The sequence below is a fragment of the Symphalangus syndactylus genome, chromosome 5 (assembly GCF_028878055.3).
Source record: "Symphalangus syndactylus isolate Jambi chromosome 5, NHGRI_mSymSyn1-v2.1_pri, whole genome shotgun sequence".
Classification (NCBI taxonomy): Eukaryota; Metazoa; Chordata; class Mammalia; order Primates; family Hylobatidae; genus Symphalangus; species Symphalangus syndactylus.
Genome location: NC_072427.2, coordinates 23,142,509 through 23,165,972, shown reverse-complemented (window position 1 = coordinate 23,165,972; position 23,464 = coordinate 23,142,509). Strand labels below are relative to the sequence as shown.

The 23,464-nt window shown below is 38.8% G+C and overlaps 1 protein-coding gene across 2 annotated transcripts in view; it reads right to left on the bottom strand.

Annotated features, from left to right (window-relative positions):
• ADAMTSL3 (ADAMTS like 3) overlaps positions 1-23,464 on the bottom strand; it is a 385,342-nt gene that overhangs the window by 126,262 nt on the left and 235,616 nt on the right. For both annotated transcript variants that reach the window (XM_055277435.2, XM_055277434.2), the window contains exons 14-16: positions 20,485-20,632; positions 18,761-18,845; positions 5,131-5,417 (exon numbers count right to left, since the gene is read on the bottom strand). In XM_055277435.2, coding sequence (XP_055133410.2) covers positions 5,131-5,417; positions 18,761-18,845; positions 20,485-20,632 — 520 coding nt within the window. The remainder of the gene's footprint in view (positions 1-5,130; positions 5,418-18,760; positions 18,846-20,484; positions 20,633-23,464) is intronic.

Below are 23,464 nucleotides of genomic sequence, written 5' to 3'. Positions count from 1 at the left end.
CTCAACTGTGCCTGGCTTCTTCCATTCCTGGAATGTACAATGCACCCTTCTGCTGGCCTTTGCATATGCTCTTTCTGCTGGAAATTATTCGTGTGCCACCCCCTGCAAACCCCCTTTTGTTTAGCTAACGCCTCATCTTTTAGATTTAAATTCAAGTGTAATTAGGTCAAATGTCCCTTTTCATAGCACCATATACTTCTTTTGCAATTGCTGTAACTAGTGGTAATTCTATATATGTGTGAGTATGATTATGTGATGAATGCATTTTCCCTATTAGAGTTCAGTTCCAAAGCTAGGAACTACTGAGTCACTATCACCTAGGCCAGTGCCTGGCACATAGAAACATACAATAAATATTTGTAGAACATTGTTTTAAAAGGAAACAATAAAGAGATCTCTACTACTGCCAGGACCAAGACAAGGTTGGCATTATCCACATTATTTACAATTGTTCCTGGAATTCTAGACAAGCCAATAAAATGTGAAACTTAACTATTGGAAAGGGAAAGATAAAATCATCATTAATAGCAGATGATCATTTACTTAGAAAACTCATAAAAATAAGCTGAAAAATGATTAGAAGTATTAAGGTGTTCAACAATTTAGTCAGATGTTTGAAAAGAGAAAAAATAGCATTCCAATATAAGAGGAATGCTCTATTATTATATTGTAAAATAGTCATCCCACTAACATTTATTACATACAATGTGCCACACACTGTGATTAAACACTCTCTGAACATCAGCTTATTTAATAATCACATTTAATTATTTCATTAAGCCTAATGAGGTAGGTATGACTCCTATCATTTTAGCAAAATAAACCACAACTCTACAAATGTAAACAAATGGCACAAAGAGAGTTGCAGAGCTGGGGTTCATAATGGGGTCAGGTCTCAAATGTCCACATATATACTCCTAGCCTGTGTTGTCGGAAAACATAAACGTAAAAACATGAGGTCATAAAAACCACAAACAATATAGAATATAAAAGAAGAACTTCGGTAAGGAATGTTTATGATGTAATAAATTATAAAACCTTACCAGAGGGTACTAAAAAGGTAGGCATATCTTCCAGGATGTACATGAGTATGTGTGTGCACGCACGTGATGTACATACACACACAGATACTGCTGCATGAGTTCATGCATACATACATATACATACATACATACATACACACACTTTGGAAGCTAGAGATTGGTGTCTGGATTCTTCATGCTTTTAGGAATTAAAAAAGAATTCTCTGTTGCTACTCCAATGTGAAAAGAGACTTATGCAAGGATCTTAAGCATCAGTAATTACAACAAATGGATTTATTCTTATTTCCTGTATGATGTGAAGATAGGTTAGAAAATATAAGTATACAGAATATCAGAATGTGACCAAAATTTATCTTTTCAGAAACTTGTAATTTGTATATTACTTTTCCAGCAGAAATAAGAATGTTGAAGAAATAAATATATGCCTGTGTAAATTACATTTTATTGTGGTTGTCAGTCATTGCAGACTTATCCTCTCTGCTATCCTGGGTGAAGGCAAAAAGCCCACATTCATAACTCACACATTAGTGGACTTATGGAAGCTGAACTTACTGAACCACATTGAAATAGATCACAGAGGCAAGTACCACTGACTATAAGCAGTGTGGTTGGGACAGTCAAACCAAAACAACCAAAAGCTGTGCTCCATCAAGGCAAAGAATATGTTCTATTTATTTTATATCCCTGAAGATTTAGTGCAGAACTTGGTGAAGAACCATGGAGTCTAACACAGAGCAGGTACCCAATTCCCAGCCTTTATTTTATTTTTTTTTTCTAAAGACTGTGTCTTGCTATGTTGCCCAGATTGATCTCAAACTCCTGGCCTCAAGAGATCCTCCTGCCTCAGCCTCCCAAAGTTCTGGAATTACAGGCATGAGTCACCTCACCCACAAATTCCATCCCAGCCTTTATAAAGGGTTTTGGTTTTATGCCTTAGCTCTTCAGTTTCATAGGATTTAGTTATTTATTATAAGGAACTTTAATCTTGAACCCAAGAAATTAAAAATATTACTTTTTGTAAAGCTAAGAAGCTTATTACATGTACTTATAGTTCAGCTAAGTAATGAGAATCCAGTTATTCATTTTCTATTTTTGGCTTTATGATGGACTCTGAGTCTCAGCTTCCTCAGCTATAAAATTTGGGTTAGTAGGTGTCCAAGGTTCATTTCAATAATATTATTCCAGGATTAAACGATAAAATATACCCTTTTACAGCTAAATTGCTGCTTACCTGAGTAGTAAAAGGCTACCAACTTGAGCTTTTCTAAAATTTGTAAAATGTGTTCCTGATACACAAGAATATATCATAAAGCAAATGGGCACCTTAACATCACCTGCCTGAATACTGCATTGCATTTCTGACAGATGCAAGGCAGTTTCTCTTCTCATAGCAGGGCAAAAGGTGCACAGTGCCACTAAGGATAACCAAACTCAATTAGTCAAGTGTCAAAAAACTTGTATGTTTTAAATGGATTCAAAGGTAATTCTATCTACTCCAAGGTATATAACCAAGATAAATAAAAACATATGTCCACATAAAATCATATACATGAACGTTCACAGCAGCACTATTCTCAATACCGTAAACATGCAAACAACTCAAATTTCTATCAACCGATGAATGGGTAAAATGTTGTATATCCATATAATGGAATACCGCTTGGCCACAAAAAGGAATGAAGTACTGAAACATGCTAAAACATAGATGAACCTTGAAAACACTATGCTAAGTGAAAGATGGCAGTCACAGAGGACCACATATTACATAATTCCATTAGATGCAATGTCCATAATAGAGAGTAGTGGTTTCCAGGGGTTAGAATTTGAGGGAAAATGGGGTATGATTGCTTAAGGATACAGTGTTTCTTTGGGCAAGTGTTCTGAAATTGATTATGTTAATGGCTGCACAACTTCGTAACTAGAAATCACTACATTGTATACTTTAAATGCATAAACTGTACGGTGTGCGCATTCTATCTCCATAAAGCTGTTACTGAAAAAAAAAAAGAGAGAAATTTATCACATGAGTTCAGCCATCCTGGAGGTGGAATCTAGGGCCATCTCAGTGGTTACTGGGAACACAAGGTAAATTCTAGTATTTTTGTAAAAGGCTCCAAAAATGAGGTCTAACAGCTGCCTCTCTCAGCTGAATTAGAATTCACCTGGTCATCTCTCTTTGGGCAACTCTGACTGGTCTGCTGAGTTCCAAGTACCCAGCATGCTATGCTTTCCCAACTTGAAGGGATCTTGCCAGTCAGGAGAAGAAGATGAAACAGGGATTCTACCAACAGCACTTAAAAGCTTGAGATTACAAGGTAGATGTTGGGGTGTGCAAGCAACAGCTGGACTTGCTTCTGCTCTCCTAATGAAAGACACAGCTCCAAGTCTCTAGTGAGACTGCAGCAATGTGGTGACTCAGAAGCAATGGAGACAGCTGGCATTTTGTAGTCATACAGTAGAAAGTTCCAGGCATGTATTACTGTGATTGAATAGGGGACCATCTTTGCATCTCTGTGGCTGTCTCTAGAGGGTTTCCCCAAACTCATCAAGAGAAAGCACCAGTTCCCAAATTGCCAAGGGCATGTTAGAGTTAAGGTTTCCAAGACATTAAAAAACCACAAAAAAACAAACAAATGAAAAAACAACAAACAAACAAAAACATGTCCAGGGTTCTGAACTCAAGAGCGGGCAGGAGTTTGGCTTGGGCAAGAACAGACACAAGGCAGTGTGGGGGACAACCCAGACAATGTGCTGTGGAGGGACGAGATGCAGCAGATGTTTAAGGTTCAAGTAAACCAGACAGGCTACATTCCTAGCTAGATGGCATGGACTTTTAGCAACCAGACAGAAGCAAGTAAGGGGAGAAAGAGTACAGAGGCAGCTAAGACACCTAAAGTCCACATGTGCAACTCTGTCTGCAAGGCAGTAGTTTAGGGGCAGCCTGGGGGTAAGGCACATGCCACTTTAGCTGGGTTTACTGCCAGGCTAGCAATGTTATACAAAAAGTGGCAAGGATAGGCAGGTATAGAAGTTGAATCAGACAGGAAAGAGATAAACAGATACGATCAAGTCATAGAGACTGAATGACAAGGATTGAGAATTCAGGCTCAAGAGTGAGGGGTTCAGGCACAATGAATGGGCCATGAGCTCCACAACTTGACAGGGAGTTTCAAGTAATGGGCTCAAGACTGTTGGGAGGAGTAAAGCACGATCTTGAGCCAAGAGCTCTAAGACAGCAGCTCCTTGTGTTTTTCCCACCATTGGCTGGACCAAGAGCAGAGCACATTCAGGCACATAGCAGCTGGCTGGAAGGCACAGTCAGGGGTCAAAGGACGAGGGGACAGAGTGACAGGGGTTCTGGATTCCTGGTCAGACCCAGTCTCCTTCATGTGAGTAAAAGATATAGTTTCCTTATTTGTTATTTCTATCTTTTTACTTTCAACAGAGCCCTCAAGAGTGACTATCTGAACTCCTGCTAACCACTCCTTCACTCCCTTTTGGATTCTAGATTGTATAAATTATCAGGGGGCCAACTTCTCACCCCAAAGGGATCACCTGGCTATACAATCACTTTCTAATCCTAACATGGTTTCCTGGCTGTGTATGTCACCCACTATGTACACAAACATAAATCATGGTGATTAGTTTGTTCCCCTAGGTGCTGGCCCAATGTACAGATATAAACCCAAATATTTTCTGAGACAAACTGTGATCTAGAGTTGCATCAGATATTGCAATTCCAGGCTACCTCAATTTATAAGACTGATTTATGAACAAGATTGCCTTAACTTATCCATTCTACATTTTCCTATTTATTTCATATGAACCATCTCAGTTATGCAGATTCTTAGGCAAAGAAACATACTTTTTCTGGTTAGTATACAGTCCCACTCTCATTTACCTTTCTAAAATAATTACTACAAAAAAAAGAAAGAACAAGGAGAAAAAGTATCATTTTCAGTTATTTGAATGACTTCACCTCCTTTAGACTTTTGCTAATTTGCATATTTGGCTTACCTGATTGAGTAATTTCTCAAACCACTAACAACACACAACATAACTGTCCCTTAAGCAAAGGTTCAAATACCTCCCAAACATGTTGCTGTGCAAGGGGTGAACCCAGCGTACTCCCAGTCATAAGTTGTCTCACTGTCCTCAGGGAGAGGGATGTCCAGCTCTCGGGAGGCCGGGCTCTCATCACATGCTTCCAGGAGGCAGGGCCGTTCGGTGGGCAGCTTGGGGCCTTCACACTCTTCCTCGGGCAGCTCAGTCTCAGTCTGCATAAATGTGAGGAGCACACGGCACTTCACCTCGCGGACCTGCACACCCGGCCCACATGTGGTACTGCAGGCTGACCAGGGTTCTGGAATGAACCTAGGGAAAACCAGGGAGCCACCAGAAAAGGACACTGAGGGTCATTAAATATAGGCCAGAAAAGGAGGAGTGACATATTCAACAAAGGCAAAAATAACCAGCTTCATTTGGCGGAATTCCACACATTTGGAATTTTATACTTTTGCTGATGATCAGTAACGCAGTTAACAAACGTTCAAATCTTAAAACAGAAAGAGTAATTCACTAAACATATATTCTACTTTTACATCCATTTTATAATTCGAATCTACGCTATGGTCTTTGCAAAAATTATGAAGGTTTTCTTTAAGATTTAGTAATAAACCATCATATGGAGATCATTTCTAATTTAATTTCTTTTATAATATGGAGATTTTCACCAATATTTATTCAGTAAATTAGTATTGAGCTTATCCTCTGTAATGGGTAGAGTCGTATTAAACTGTCTCAAGTTTAGGAGCTAAATTTTAGGGTATCTTAGATACTTTTTACAGAGTGGATGAAGCCTTAATATTCTTTTATGTTTAATATACAAGTGCACAAAGCTTCTGGATCTTCTTTAAAACAAAAGAAACATTGCACAATCTTGCTGAACAAAGCATTTAATTCTTATTCTGAATTATTATCTACTAAATCTAAGGTCATCAAACTATGACTAGCAGGTCAAATCTGGCCCACCTGTCTTTGGTACAGCCCACCAGCTGAGAATCATTTTTACATTTTTAAATTGTTGGGAGGAAAAAAAGATATTTTGTGCATGTGAAAATTACATAAAATTAAATTTTACTGTGCATAACTGAAGTTTTACTGGAATATAACCACATTCATTTTTCCATCTATTGTCTATGGCTTTTGTGCTACATAACAGAACTGAATATTTGAAACAGAAACCATTTGGCCTACAATGCCTAAAATATTTACTATCTGGTCCTTTACTGGACCCCTGCACAGAATTTTGAAAACCAGATTCCACAGGGACAGATATATTTAAGATAATCTGAAAAAACACTTTGTATCTTGAGATATTAATAAATGATAGAGGAGAAAGAGTTCAGTAATAGAGTAAGTTTTGAAAACTTAGAGCTCAATAATGTTCAACAGATTTATTCACTGCAAAACTTTTCCAAAGACTATGAAATATAAATGCATACTACAAATGCTTAAGAGAGAAATATTATGCACATCATTTCATAAACTTAAGTGAATATACACCCTTATCCATGGGATTATGTTCTACTAAATAACTTGAGAAAACACTGCTAAGATGTTTGTTTAAGATGCAGTTCTAAAGCTTAATATTTCTAACCTCAGAAAGACAGGGTTGTAAGGTTCTCAGAGTCATCCAACCTTCTTTCCCCAGGCCAGACTTAAATACAGTTGTCCAAAAAAGCACACCCCCAATCAGCAGAATGAAATGCCATTACTATATACATGTCCTGCAAAGAAACATCAATCAACACAAAACATGTTGTTCATTGTGTTGAAAATTGTTAGTGGGGAACCCTTCTCTCTAATTCTCAGATTCCATGTGAGGGCTTGCTCAACTCCCCAGGATGGGGCAATGCTGGAGTTAATATTTGATGTGTCTTTTCTTTCTTTGCTACTCTCATGGTAGGATTGGAAAGGAGACTGGCTAAAGACAAGGAATCCCTACAGTGTAATCATATGTAGTCATTTAAAAGGACATGGGTCTAAGTATGAATTGGTAACAGTCTTCTCTTGAAGACTGTTAAGTGAAATAAATACATTATACATATATGCTACATACACACAGTCTATAACATACACTATCTATATATACCTATATACTATTTTTTTATTTTAGAAAAGAGAGATCATAGTATATGAACTGCCCCATATGTAGCATGTTTGTATGTATGCTGGTTTATGTATAATTTCTCTCTTCTGGAAGCAACTGAAAGTGTCAGGAACTAGAGTGTGTAAAGAGGGAGGTTTTTACTTTATATCTTTAAAAGGTTTAAAGTTTCTAAGCATGTGCATATTTTACCTTATGGTCATTAATTTTTTCTCTTTTCTCCTTGGTAATAAAAAATTAAAAACTGGGATTGTGTTTTAATGGGAAGCAGATATTTTCATTCAAATTGGACTTCTATATCTTGGTGATTGAGAATCTCGAGAGGAGATGAGATAAGAAGGTTCACCTCAGCCAGGCGCGGTGGCTCACGCCGGTAATCCCAGCACTTTGGGAGGCTGAGGTGGGTGAATCACCTGAGGTCAGGAGTTCGAGACTAGCCTGGCCAACATGGCGAAACTCCGTCTCTACTAAAAAAAAAAAAAAAAAAAATTAGCCAGTCATGGTGGTGCATGCCTGTAATCCCAGCTACTTGGGAGGCTGAGGCAGGAGAATCGCCTGAACCAAGGAGGTGGAGGTTGCAGTGAGCCAAGATTGTGCCACTGTACTCCAGCCTGGGCAACAGAGTGAGACTCCATCTCAAAAAAAAAAAAAAAAAAAAAAAAAGGAGGTCACCTAAACTCCCAGCAGGGCAAATAATGGTTATACTCAATGTCCTCCTAGGTTTCTGTATATTTCAAGTCGGTTTTCAATGATCTTTTTAAAAGTCCTCTTAAAAAGTAAATGTTAGTCCCATCCCAAGTAACAAGAAGTGACTTAAAGGTGAAAAAAATAAATAAACCCATGGCAACTAAAAAATAATTACACATAATCCAGCATGATTTCCTTCTATGTATTATTTTTAATTTAAAGATATTATAGTGTTCATACAATTCTGAATCTTGTCTTGTCTCTCCTCACCAATTTTTTTTTTTTTTTTAAAGAAAGGAATACATTCAAAGAGCCACATCTGGGCAAAACACAACCAGAGGAACAGGCTGTGTTACCTACATCTTTGCACATGGAAGAACTTAAAAAGAATATCATTTCACTGATATGAGAGCTTCAAGATGAGATGATAAAACAACAGAGTAAAATGGAAAATGGCAGAGCTGAGGAAACCAACTGTGAAACATAGTAACACTATTGTCACAAGTCTAACAAGTAATTCAGAACTAGGAAAAAACAGAAGAAACATGGCTGAAGATCAAATTAATGACACAGAGGCCAGACTTGGAAGTGAATGCAGTGTTGAGAGAGAAAGAGAAGCTGCAAAGAAAACTTTTGTAGGGATGGCAATGTTCTGGATCTTGAGTAGGACTGGGGTTTGAGGGGTATATACATCTGTCAAAACTCATCAGCGGGCGTGGTGGCTCACGCCTGTAATCCCAGCACTTTGGGAGGCCGAGGCAGGTGGATAACCTGAGGTCAGGAGTTCAAGATTAGGCTGGCCAACATGGTGAGACCCTGTCTCTACTAAAAATACAAAAAATTAGCCAGGCATGGTGGTGCACGCCTATAATCCCAGCTACTTGGGAGGCTGAGGCAGGAGAATCACTTGAACCCAGAAGGCGGAGGTTGCAGTGAGCTGAGATCACACCACTGCACTCCAGCCTGGGCAACAGAGTGAGACTCCACCTTAAAAAAAGAAAGAAAAAAAAACACTCATTGATGGTGCACTTTAAATAGACACAGTTTATTGTATGTAAACTACATCTCAATAAAATTGATTTTCTGCAGCATAATTTTAAGGGACTAAGTTAAAGAGAACCTAGGTAATCCAATATTGAAGATAACTGGATTCTTCATGTAGAAATCCCAACACATGAAACAGAAAAGGTGCTCAGAAATAAAATATGAAAAAAGTGACTGAAATACATCCTGAAAAGGTACACTGTCTTCCAGGAAAAAGTAATAAAAATGATGAACATAAAAACCTAGAATTGTAGGCAGAATAATGGCTCCTCACCCCTGCAAGTACTCCCATGCCCTAATCCCTAAAATGTGTGAATACATTACCATACACAGCAAAAGGGACTTTACAGATGTGACCTTGAGATGGGAAGATAATCCCAGATTACTTTGGTGGGCTTAATCTAATCACAGACATCCTTAAAAATAAGGATATCACTCTGGCTGGAGTCAGAAATGTAAGTAGACTAATAAGCGAGAGGGATTTGAAGTGTAAGAGGCATTTATCCACTATTGCTGGCTCAAAGATGGACGAGACCATGAGCCAAAGAATGCAGGTGGCCTCTAGAAACTGAGAACAATCTCCCAGCCCACAGCCAGCAAGGAAATGAAGATCTCAGTTCTACAAATGCATGGAACTAAATTCTGCCAATTATTCAAATGAGCCTGGAAGCAGACTCTTGCCAAAGAAGACTTCAGACTGACAGACACCTTGATCCTGGCCTACTAGGAACTGGAACAGAGACACCAGCTGAACCTACTGGGCTTCTGACCCACTGAACTGTGGGATAATACATTTGTGTTGTTTTACACCACTAAGTTTGTGGTCTTAGCAGCTATGGAAAATGAATATACCTGGCTAACAAAACTTTGAGCATGAAGAAAGAATTGTCTAGGTGTCTAGGCACAAAAAGCAAGTCTCCTCCTATAGGAACAAAAAGACAGGGATACGTCAGATGCACACAACATTCAAAACCAGGAAAAGATAGAGTGAGAGTTTTGAGAGAGAGAGAGAATTGGAGTCCTATGAATATTATGTCCAGTAAAACTGTTATTCAAATACAAACGTAATAATTTTCTGTAAAATAAGAACAATAATATTACCTAGCTAATGGGATTGGGTGAGGATTAAATGTAATGATGTCTGAGTTAAAAGCTCAATAAGTACAATAAAATAAAAATAGTAACAGACATTCATTGCATTATTATTCCTTTGAGACACTGTCTTCAGTGCTTCAAACAAATTGTATCATTTTCTTATAACAACAACCCTATCAGGAAATACTATTATGCCCACTTTACAGATGAGAAAACTGAAGTACAGAGAAGTAATCAAAGGGTATACAACAGCTGCTAGCATTATACTACATGGCCTCACCTGTATCAGAGGATACAGAAGCACTTAAAGATCATCCAGGATGACAGTATATGAATTCAAAGACAATTTGACAATGCTCTTTCAGATAATTTATTTTTCTATTTCCAGAATGAGGAAACAAAACACAAATATTCAACTGCTAAAATCATTCTTCAGCATAAGAGAAGAAGTCAGCATGTATTACTGAAAGAAAAACATACCTTGGGACACTTAAACACTGTCAGTAGGAAGGTAAATTAGGACAACCTCCATGGAGATTTCTCAAAGACTTAAAAATAAAACTGCCCTTTGATCCAGCAATTCCACTACTGGGTATTTACTCAAAGGAAAATAAATCATTATATCAAAAATATATCTGCATTTGTATGTTTATCAAAGCACTATTCACAATAGTAAAGATGTGAAATCAACCTAAGTTCTCACCTACAGATAAATGGATAAAGAAAATATAGCCTATATACACAATGGAATACTATTCAGCCATTAAAAAGAATGAAATCTGGCAGGGTGTAGTGGTTCACACCTGTAATCCCAGCACTTTGGGAGGCCAAGGTGGGCAGATCACTTGAGGTCAGGAGTTGGAGACCAGACTGGCCAACATGGTGAAACCCTGTCTCCACTAAAAATAATAATAAAAAAAAAAATTAGCCAGGTGTGGTGGTGCACACCTGCAGTTCTAGCTACTAGGGAGGCTGAGGCAGGAGAATTGTTGAACCCGGGAGGTGCAGTTGGAGTGAGCTGAGATCACATCACTGCACTCCAGCCTGGGTGACAGAGAAAGACTCCGTCTCAAAACGAAAAATAAACAACAACAACAAAACAATGTCAATTTACTCATTTTAAACCTGGAGAAATCAGCAGAAGTGCCACCATTCTAGATGTTTATGATAAAAATTATATAGGTTTGAGTGTGTTAAAAAATGAAATTATAGTAGATAAATCTCCTGCTATTATAGAAAACAAATCAAGTTCATATAGATCATGTAGGAAAACATCAGAAACAAGGAAACATTTAAAATGGAGACCAGAACTATCAGTAATAAAAAATCTATTTAAATGGATTAAACTTTCCCTTTAAAAATAGACTCTCTCTCTTTTTTTTTTTTTTTTTTTTTTCCAGAGACAGGGTCTTGCTCTGTCACCCAGGCTGGAGTGCAGTGGTGTGATCACGGCTCAATGCAGCCTTGAACTCTGGGGCTCAACCAAGTGAGCCTCTCACCTCAGCCTCCCCAATAGCTGGGACTACAGGTGCCTGCCACTGCACCCAGCTAGTAATTTAAAAACCTATAGATAATACAAATAACACAGAATGACTTCAGATATGTAAAAAGTAAAAGAATAAACAAAATGAGATAAGAAAAATACAAATGAAAATATAGTGGAAGAGCAAAAAAGCAGGTATAAATATTAGGAAAGAATAAACATAATAGACAAAATTATCATATTTGAAAATGACACAGCTATGAAAAGTACTAAAATTAACTGAAAAATTTTGGAAAATACCAAAACAGTTCAATAAAGTAGCCCATAACTCTGAGTGTGTGTGTGTGTGTGTGTGTGTGTTTGTGTGTATGTGTTGCACTATATAAATATATAGATACATATACTAAAATTACCAGTTTTCCCAGAATTCAGCCACACTTACTGTTAGCTGCCAGGCACTATGCTAAGCATATTACATGTATTATTTAAAATAATTCTCGCCATGACCTTATGAATAAATATCATCATTTTCCTGATTTTACAGATGAGGAAAACTGAGGTATAAAATACTCAGGGGATTCTAAGCCTAAAAACCTGAATAAATGGAGAGACCACATGCCCCTGAATGGGAAGACTCAAAATTATAAAGATGTTTATTCTCCCCTAATTAATTTAGAAAAAAATGCAGTTCTGAGCCAAACAGCTGAAGCAATTTTTTGGTGGGGGGAAGTTGGAAACAGACAATACAACTCTAAAGTTTTATGTAAGGTTAGGTGAGAACAATCAAGAACATTTTTAAAAGGAATAACAATTACAGAGTACTTGCACAGTTTAATAGAAAAAAGCATCTAAAAGACACAGTAATTCAAATAATATGGTACTGGCACTGGAGTATTATTTGTACAATGATGTCATTTTAAAACAAAAGTGGGTAGTTTACTCAACAGATAGTGCTAAGGCAGTTGGTTAATTACTTGGAAAAAATTGCTAGATTGAGGTGACATATTACATGTGAAAGTAAATTTCCCATGGATCAAAGTTAAGTGCAAAACATGAACCATAAAAAAAAACTACAAAATAACATTCAAAAGAAAGATAATCTTCTGATTTTGAGGAACGTATGGGGAAAAAGGCAAGATGGAGTACTGCTGCTGGTGAGAGAAGCTGGCACTGATTTCTCTCTAAAAGGAAATTTGACAATAGAAATTAAATGCCTATCCCTGGCCCAGAAATTCCACACCAGAAAATATGTCCAATGAGACAATTAGAGATGTGCAATTTGGAATTTGCTGCAGTTTTATTTATCATTGTGAATAACTGGAAACAAACTGCAGACCACCAGAGGGATCTTTCAAAAATGTAATTGAGATTATGTCACTTCTCTGGTTAAAATCCTTACATGGCTCCCACAGCCTCCTGATAAAGTCCAAGCTCCTTAGTGAACCATGGAAGACCCTCAAGACTTGCTGGCTCCTCCAGCTGCATCCTTGCTGCCATTACTGCTCCCCGGGCCCATCCCCCTGGCCCCTCACCCACCTCAGACCACCTCAGCAACCTGCGTGGCCTACATGGGCCAGTGAGCCTGCATACAAGCCTCTATTCCAAATACCTGATATGCTGCTCTTCTGACACTGTAGGACACTCTAGGATCTCAGTCCATGTACCATCTATTTCCAGAAACCAACCCTGATCCCGAATAACACCATAGCGTAATTATAATGCACTGCAACCTTACAATACCATCATGCAGTCACTCACTTCTCTGTCTACTCCATTAGATAAACCCAAGGATGGGTGAGACTTGAATTCAGGACATCTGACACGAAACTGCACCTCCTTCTAGTCTTACGTGCCATAGAATCACTGTCCACCACTTAACATCTCCAAAACAATTCCTTTATGTTTCTATGCCTCTGTTTCCTCAGCCCCAAAATGAAAATAAGATAGCACCTCCTCATAGGGTTGTTGTGAGCATTAAACAACTTAATCCATGTAGAACACTCAGAACAAGGTCTGGCACAAAGCACTCCTCAATATTAGTTGTTGTTATCATTGCTGCTGTTAGAAAAACAGATTCCTGAAATGTCACCTAATTTGACTTTAGCAAATACAATCTCCACAAATGGAGAAGTTAAGTCAGCAGCGAAGGAAACATACAAGGTGTGCTAACTAAGTCCATCCTATTTCCTTAGTTTTTGTATATGAAAAACGACAGCGAGGGCAACAAGTTTGCTGAAGTGTTAAGAATCCCATAGAAACAAACGAAGAGGCTCCAGGGAGGAACTTTTAAAACAACCATGAACCAATGAACCATATCAACTGTCAACACATTCCACAGCTGAAAGCTAAGAAGGTCAGTACTGCAGTTCCCTTGGCTTAGATTTATACACTGTAATTTTTATTTTCCTAATTTTAAAAAAAGCAAAAAAGCCTTTTGAACATCCGCTCCCTATGTAAATTCAGAGCTCGAGCCATGGTAAACCACAGAGGCAGAAATATTTATCTCCTTCAGGCTGGCTTGGCAGGCTGTACTGGAGGGATGTAAAATACAGCTGCGTTCATCCTCTCCTTCATTGTCAACAAGCAAGCATCCCCAAACCACAAAAGACAGTGGTAATAAAAGGATGCACTGGAAGCTGAGATATGTTGTGGTTTTGTTTGGAAATCGAGGGAATGAATAGAGTCAGAAGTGGTGGCAGGAAACTATAAACTTCACATTAGATGGCCAGGACCAGGCCAGAAACTGCCAGGCAGCGTGAATTATGCAGGAAAATTGCAGAGCGACCACAGAGGGAGAGATGGCGGAAGGTGGGAAGAGGCAGCTGCTTGGGCCAGGGAACAGGTGCTGTCTGCTCAGTCTTCAACACTAGGGAAGAAAGGGTGGTGTCCTTCAGGAGTAAAGAACCTTTTGGCTTTGCTCTGTGAATACGAGGAGGAAGAAACCCCCTAGCAAAGTCAGGTGGGGCTGACAGAAAAGGCAGGCTTGGAATGAATATGGGGCCTGAACCTCACTGTAGCTTCTATGATATCCCCCTTTTCTTTTCTTTCTTTTTTTTTTTTTTTTTGATGTGGAGTCTTGCTCTGTCACCCAGGCTGGAGAGCAGTAGCAGGATCTCAGCTCACTGCAACCTCTGCCTCCCAAGCTCAAGCAATTTTCCTGCCTTAGTCTCCTGAGTAGCTGGGACTACAGGCGTGTGCCATCACACCCGGCTAATTTTTGTATTTTTAGTAGAGACAGGGTTTTACCATGTTGGCCAGCCTGGTCTCAAACTCCTGAGTTCAAGTGATACAGCCACCTGGGCCTCCCAAAGTGCTAGGATTACAGGCGTGGGCCACCGCGCCCAGCTGATATCCCCCTTTTCTAATTCAATAAAGTAAACAGTATTTTCTGAACTTTAAAGGGACCTTAGGGACTATCTGATCCAGTGGGTCCCAAACTTGGATATGCCCACTCCCCTGCCAAAGTTACATGGGGTGTTTGTTTAAAATGCTGGTGAATGAGAGACAGAAAGTAGAATAGAGGTTACCAGAGTCTAGTGGGAGGGAGTAGGGAGTTATTGCTGAAGGTGAACAGAGCTTATGTTGGGGGTGATGAGAAAATTCGAGAGATGCGAGGTGGTGATTGGTGCACAACAATGTGAATGTGCTTAATGCCACTGAACTGTACACTTTAAAATGGTTAAAATGGTAAGTTTTGTGCTGTGTATCTCTCACCACGATAAAAAAAAAAAAAAAGATCTGCCAGCTGAAAGAAAAATAAAATGTTGGCGATGGAGCCCCACTCCTACAGTATCTGACTCTATGGGGCCCGGAAATCACCACATTTTAAAAAGCACCACGGGTGATTCTGATAGAAGTATTGAGGATAGCATTTCAAAAATAGTATTTTGATTATTTTTTAAAAAACTTCTTTTAGAGATACATAATTATGAATGAAATGATGTGCTGTCTGTATTTGCTTCAAAAATGATCAGGGGGTAGTGGCAGTGGTGATGGTTTCGATGAAACAAGAGTGGCCCTGGGTTGATAATTGTTGATACTGGGTTATGAACATGACATGCGGGTTCATTACACTGTTTTCTCTTCTTTTAAATAGGTTTGCAATTTTCTATGATTAAAAACAAAGTTACAGAAAAAGACTTAACAGGTGGGGCCACTCCCAATTAAGAGGGGAGTGTGATTAAAGTGGAGGCAAGAGGCAGCTTGCTGTGGGCGAGAAACAGCCCGCAAGTCAGTGTGACTGGAGCATCCCACTCAAGGCAAAAAAAAGGAGGTGGCCAGACATGAGGCTGGGGACCAGGAAAAATAATACCCTGCCAAGTCCCATTGGGCATATGAACCCACATAAATCTTTGAGTGATGGGGAGACATTTGGATATTCTGAACATTGCAAAGAAAGGATTAGACTTGGCCAGGTGCAGTGGCTCACACCTGTAATCCCAGCACTTTGTGGGGCTGAGGCAGGTGGATCACAAGCTCAGGAGATCGAGACCATCCTGGCTAACATGGTGAAACCCTGTCTCTACTAAAAATACAAAAAATTAGCCTGATGTGGTGGCACGTGCCTGTAATCCCAGCTACTCAGGAGGCTGAGGCAGGAGAATCGCTTGAACCTGGAAGGTGGAGGTTGCAGTGAGCAGAGATCACGCCACTGCACTCCAGCCTGGGCAACAGAGTGAGACTCTGTTTCAAAAAACCAAAAAGAATTAGACTTGTGCCCTACCTAGATAGACTACTCTGGTGGCTGTGTTGTGTAGGGTGGATTTGAGGGAAGCAATTCAGGAGCAAATTAGAAAGCTGTTGTAGGTGTCCTGGGAATTGATTTCAGGACCTGTACAAGGATGGTAGTTTGGTTGGAGAGGAGGAGCTGGAACCAAGAAAGATTTTAGTAAATATAGTCGGCACAACTCAGTGGCTAATTACACATCAGAGAAGAATGAGAAGGAGCCAAGAAAGAGTCCATGCTTCTAGTTTGGGGAACTGGACGGACTGCAATCCTATTAACCAAAACAGGACATACAGAAGCATTATCAACTGTCATCTAACTGTGTTTTGAAAACAAAAGATCTTGGTAGGACCCATCATTCTAGACAGAGGACTCTGTGACCTTCCTTCTGTGACAACTACACACTCTCTCTCAAATGTCTCAAACCCTTTTCTTTCTATAGACTCCTTCCCTTACAGGATTGTAGGTGATCAGAGATGTGAGAAGGTTCCAGCAGCATTTAGCCTAATGCCTTCCTTGTACAGTTGGAAGGTCTACAGATATTAACTGACTTGTGCAAAACCCTATCTTTTTAATTTAAGACTGCCCTAACTTCAAAATGAAAAACAACAAACACATGCATATACACTTTTCCATCAGCTTGACTACCAATCTTTGCTCCTTCTTTAGTACTTAAATACCCATTGCTCCATTTTCTTTTTTGGAAATTTATTTCTGAAATATCCACAATGTTTTATTCTCTACCCTTTGAATGCTACTACTCTAAAATTCACTGAAAAAGCCTTTCTTGTTAATCAAAGCAGCCTTTTCTTGTTCCTCATGGATTTTCCTTGTCTTTCTGTGAGATTTGAATCCATTTGCTGCTTGCCTCCTTGCCTCCTGAAACTCCTTCCTCCTTTGGTCTCTGGAATAATAAGCTTTCCTGGGTCTTACTCTTCCCTCTCTTCACTACTTTACTCCCTCACCATCTTCCTCTTTTTATTCCCCCTCTTCCTCTAAATCTCCAAGCTTCTGTCAGGAGCCCAACACTCTTCTCTTTTTACTCAAATACTGTGAAGCCATTCACCCTCACATGGTCCACAGTTTCTTCTGTGGTCATAGCCAGCACTGACAGTGGTCCACGTGGAGAAGTCTGTGCCTGTCATGAGTGCGATGTGCCAGCTACGTTGGCCCACATCACTTTGCTGCATGTGCCTTCTCAAAGAGAAGTAACCCACACTGCCCTGGGGCTCACCACTGGGCTGGACCACAGTTAAAAGGGAGATTGACAAATGAGAGTGGGTTCTGAAAAGCACAGGTGGTTGGGAAGGGATCTAAAAACAACAGTGCACGAAGACTGCTGAAAAGGCTAAGAATGATGAACTTGGGAAAGACAAAGCTCTCGGGATCCATGGCAGCTTTCTTCATATTTGTGAAAACTTGTCACATGGGATGGGGCATAGATGTATTTTTTTTTCTGCTTCAGAGAACACAAATTAGGAGGTCTATTCCGTCTCATCAGAAGAAAAAGATTTTGCAAATAACTTGGGTTGCTCAACACAAGAATGAGGAGTCTCTTAATGCAGTGAACTCTGCCCATTGCTGAAGGTGCTGAAGAAGAAATGCCTGCTCCGAGAGGGAAAGTGGCCAGATTACTGCTGAGACCCCTTTTCCTCCGATGCCCTGGGAATTGCTCTCTTCATAGGTAGCCTGTCAGCATCAAAGACTTAACATGTTTGACATGGAATCAGCTGTTCTGTTCAATTACTTGAGTCTATCATTGGTACCGTTGTTCTTACAGATTCCTGGACTAGAAATCTCAGAGCACCTTTGATTTCTTGCTCTCTTTTTGTCCCTATATAACTGCCTCCAGAATGCTTGATTTCCTCTTGATTCTTAATTTCCACTGGCACTGTTACAATCCAGATCCATCAAATCACATGCAGATGGTAGTCACTGGATTTTTGAGTTGGAATGAACCCTGGAGAGATCAAGCCCAACCTGCTCCTTTTATAGGTAAGGAGAATAAGACACAGAAAAATTACACTTGTCTAAGGTCATGTAGTTAGCAGAGGTGGTTCTAAGCTCCAATACTCTTAGTACGTTGTTCTTTCCATTTCCCTATGATCACTCAGGTGACTAATGCATTTCAACTTAACTGATTTTATAGAGATTGACCATGACTTACCCATGGAATGACTGGTTTATTTGTATGATACTATGATGGTTCATGGTCAAATCACATGTGTTAAAACCTAGAAATTATCCCCAAGCTCTAAAGTATAGCAGACCACTGGATCTGCTTTGAGTTAAGTAACACTGTTCTTTTCTGTGCTGCTCAGAGAAACTGCCAAAGGAGGACTGCTGAATTGTGAAATAAAGAAAAATTCTAGCCAGCTCAAGCTCTCTAGAGTCTGTAAATCCAGGTCATTTGGATATTAAATGTATCACTGCACTCCAATGAGTACAAAAATTACATATATCATGTTAACTGGCTATGCCCTGATTATTCCCACAAAAGGTCCTGGACTCACGTTGGTTCTTCTGTTGCTATTCTGGTCTCTTCTAGTTCTTGTGCTTGTTTCAGCGAAGGCAATTTCGCTTCCACTGGACTTTTTTCTAAGAAAAAGAGAACATAAACAATGGGCCTAATTACTATTAATCATTAAAGAATTGGATAGGTGATCATATTGGCTGAAGATTTCATTTATAAAGAGGTCATGTTTTTCAAATGCAAGTTGAGTTCCTTAGTACAATACGTTAGGTGGCTGCTGGAATGAATTAAACATTTCTGCTGTATTTTTAAAAAAATTAATACATTATTAAAATGCAATCAAAATGATCACATGATACAGTTGAATATGCTGTCAAAGTTAACATAAAAATGCCTTTTATAAATCAATACCAATTTCTGTTGTTCATACATTGAAGCTCTTACTTCAACCATATCAGCTTGCTATCTTTGGTCACATTTTATTTTTGCCCATGGAATACAAAAATTAATAGAGAAAGGCAAATAACATGAAAGTTAAGAAAGTTGGGGGGTATGAAGGAGTCTATGTTATAGTTTACTCAAACTTTTACTGTTGTTGTAGTTGTTGAGGGAGATGATTACCAATTACATCTGGCATGGAGGAACAAACTGTTGCCCCTTTCTGTCCTTTGAAGCCTCCTTGATGTGAAGAAAGGAATACTCTATCTATGAAGTGAGAAATAAAAATAACTTTAGGGTGCTTCAAGGAAACTATGGACACTATGAAAGTGGCTATGAAAGTATCATAAATGCAGAAGGAAGGAAAAAAGACTTCACTGATGGAGTTATGTAGTCAATGTTTGCACCTGTCATGGCAACTAGTGATTTTTCTGCAAGATAGAGATACTCAAAAATATTTATCGAATGGCTCATTATGAGGCTATTTGTATAAATAATGAACCCAGAAATAACAAAAGAGAGTTTTACCATCCTCTCTCAAGTACTAAGGAGAAGTCCTTCTTACTAATAGTTGGGAATTATCTTTTCTCTCATTTCAAGATGGAAGATACTTTTCATGAGGATGGTTAACATTAAAGAACATGGAAATAATTATGTACAGAGAAGATCATATATCAGAGAGATGATGCCAAATCCTCCTATCCATGGATGCTACCCATTTCTGCTCTTTCATGTGGAACAAATGTGAACTACTGGAGAGATTATAAATGCATCCATAGATCTCCACTGGGAACTGGAAGTTTTCATTCATTCCATGCATTAGTACACATGATAAAGATGACATCATTCCTCCCTCAAAAATCTTACACTCCAGTGGAAAGGTAGCTATAAAGAAGAATGAGAATCTTGGGAAAAGAATAATTTCCTCCTCCTCCTCTACTTCTTCCTCTTTTTCTTGCTCTTCTGTCTCTTCCTCCTTCTACTTTTCCTTCCCCTCCTTTTTTAATCTTCCCCCCACATTCTTCTTCTTTTTCTTCAAGGGAGGGACTGCATTTAATTTTCTTGCGTCCACCAAGAAATGTTAGTATAAAACTAGACAGATAGGAGCTACTCCATCTGTACTGAATCAACAGGAGCTCAGTTTTCCGTCCAGATGAATAATTCACTTATATCTAACTTCTTTATCTAGATGGGAAGGTCTATTGCAATCTGTCAATAAAACAATTTTTATAAGAAAGTAGTAAGCTGAAAGGGAAATGCTACATTATTGGAATGGGAGCTGGAAAATACCATTTGATTTGAATTTACAGTGCACCACAGACTTACCTTTTGGTTTATAACACGGGATGGGAATGACACATTCTTCTTTGATGTGTAACTTCAGTTGTGGATTGCAGCCCCCAACATGCTCTCCACGGTGGTTAATACACAGAACAACCCGGTACCGTAACCCTCGGCCACAAGTCACTGTGCACTTCAAAGAAGAAAAGAGAAGCCAATGCATTTCTTTTAAGAGAACCACAAAGGCATTATTTTATCATATGCAAAGGAGAGCCATTGAACTACATAAATATTAAACACAAAAGACTTTTAGACAAATATTATCTAAGGAAGGGTACAGAGGCTAATTTTCTGTGATGCTTGTATTTCAGGGCCCCTCTTTTGTACAACCTTGTTCCACTTCTCAATTCAAAAAGTATTTAAGGTGAGATCATAATCCAAGAAAATTAAAAATGCCCTGAAATCTTACTGCTCAAATATCAAAGAAACTTGTTACAAGTTTTCTCAAGTTTGATTAAAAGTTTACATGACCCTACCCAAAATAATTTTTGAAGATGAATGAAACCTTTCTGAACTGTCAATAAAAATATAATAAAATTCTGATGAATTATGCCAGAGGATTATTTTTCTATTCTGTCTATAGAAGTCAGTCTTGCAAAACTGGCTGTCACATAACGAGGCCATCAAAGAGTATTCAGCCAAACACTATAGAAAAAAATACTATAGATGCATCCCGATACATCTATAACTATAACTGCCTGCAGTTAAAGTTAATAAAAACATTATGCTATTTTTTTCCTGAATTTTTGTGAAGTTTGTGTTGTCAGCATTTTTTTCTTGGATTATTTGTTTATGATTTTAAAGTTACTCTTGCCTATGAGTGGAATGTTTTCATGTCATATAAAAATCTAGAATAACTTTTCAAATTTATCTGTGTTATGGTTTGGCTCTGTGTCCCCACCCAAATCTCATCTTGAATTGTAATCCCCATAATCTCCACTTGTCGTGGGAGGGACCTGGTAGAGGGTGATTGGATCATGGGGGAAGTTTTCCCCATGCTGGTCTCATGATAGTGAGTGAGTTCTCATAAGATCTGATAGTTTTATAAAGGGCTCTTCCCCCTTCACACTCTCTCTCCCTCTCCTGCTGCGTCGTGAAGAAGGTACTTGCTTCTACTTCACCCTCCACCATCATTGTAAGTTTCCTGAGGCCTCCCCAGACATGTGGAACTGTGAGTCAATTAAACCTCTTTCATTTATAAATTAACCAGTCTCTAGTAGTATCTTCATAGCAGTGTGAGAATGGACTAATATAATCTGCATGTTGGGGAGTATATATATGTACGCATTTAAAAAAATTGATAGACTCTATTTTTTGAAGACCATATCGGGTTTACAGAAATATTGAGCAGACAGTACAGAGAGCCCCAATATTCCCCTTCACCCCTTTTTCCCCCATGATTTTCCCTATTATTAACATCTTGCCTTAGTGTGATGCCATTGTTCCAACTGATGAAACCATATTAATACATCATTATTAACATGACTAATACATCGTTTAATATATCATTATTAAATATTATCAAGTCCAGAGTTCATAATGTGGTTGTTGTCAGTTTTCTAAAATTTGTAATTTCTTATAATTTCCTTTCTGATTCTAAATAAACATTCTCTTCAATACTCAATATTTGTGTTTTATATTCTCTTCAATACTCAATATTTGTGTTTTATATTCTTGTTTTTGAGGAGTCCTCTCCAATCCGTACAAACTTCAGACCCCACCAACTCTGGATCCACCCCAGGGAGGGGCTGAGAGTTCTTGGTTGCCTTTGGTTAACTGCTATGGGACAGGCACCTCCTTCATTTGTTATCTCATGAATCCTCCTGACCCACTTCCAGGTCAGTAGCTTCAGGCTTATTGAACAGATAAGCAAACGGCCCACCATCTAAGGATCTTGCTCAAGGTCACACAGTTCCTAACAGGCAGAGTGGAAGTCCCTCCCAGAGCCATCTATTGCCAAAGCCATGGCCAAGCCACTGCTTTAAGGAGCTTGAAAATTATTTTCTGACCCCCTAAGCACTTTGTACCTGGGTATTGCTAGGGACAAGTTTCAAAGATATGTTTCGAGGATATGTATTCTTTTCTCAGTGTACACACATCAGGCAGTATATTGGGAAATCTCTCTAGTTCATGATACCACTCTTGAAACCACTGAACAAATACTTTAATGAGTTCAGTGAAGCTTGAGATTACCCTGTTTTTGGAAAATTGACTTACCTACCCCCAAATTTGTCAATTTGAGATGTATATAATATTGAGTGGCTGTTTTAGCCAAGAAAGAAAAAAAATTCACCCAAAGAGAAAGAAAACAGTACAAGATGTAACTATACTACAACTGGTTAATCCAAAGGAGTATCCTCTCCTTTTAAACCACCCTTCTGGGAAGCCAGACACTTCCCCAGATGGCACTGTCAGTGTTTACAACGGTTCCAGAACTCCTCTGTGGAGCTGCATATGTCCTCGATGGTGGAAAATCCTCACCACTGAGAATATATTTGATTTTTGAAAAAAGTGAAAAGTATTAAGGGTGAAGTATGGTGAATGAGAAGAGCTAGTTAACATCCTCTATTCTGATAATATACATAATGATAAAGTCATGATATTTACGGGGATGGAGGGTGATATAAAAGCTCTAAAGCCAACATAAAACATATGGCTAGGATTTATGAGAGCTGAAAACAAGCTCTGCAGTTGTAGAAATAATGTTGATTGGGGGCTGAAAAAGTGAAAGTCCCTAATGTCTCGATAACAAATCCTTTTGCAGCTGGGATGATATTCTTTGCTTTCAATAAAATAGAAAGAGGACTTAAATTGCCAGCAGAAAGATCTTTAAAAATAATTTTTGATGATAGACCATCATATGAATTTTGGCACATAACTCAAGAGTCCAAAATGACCTTGCTAAAATAAAATCCTTCCATCCTGGTCTATTGATTTATGTGAACAAGCTTTCCCAGTGTATACA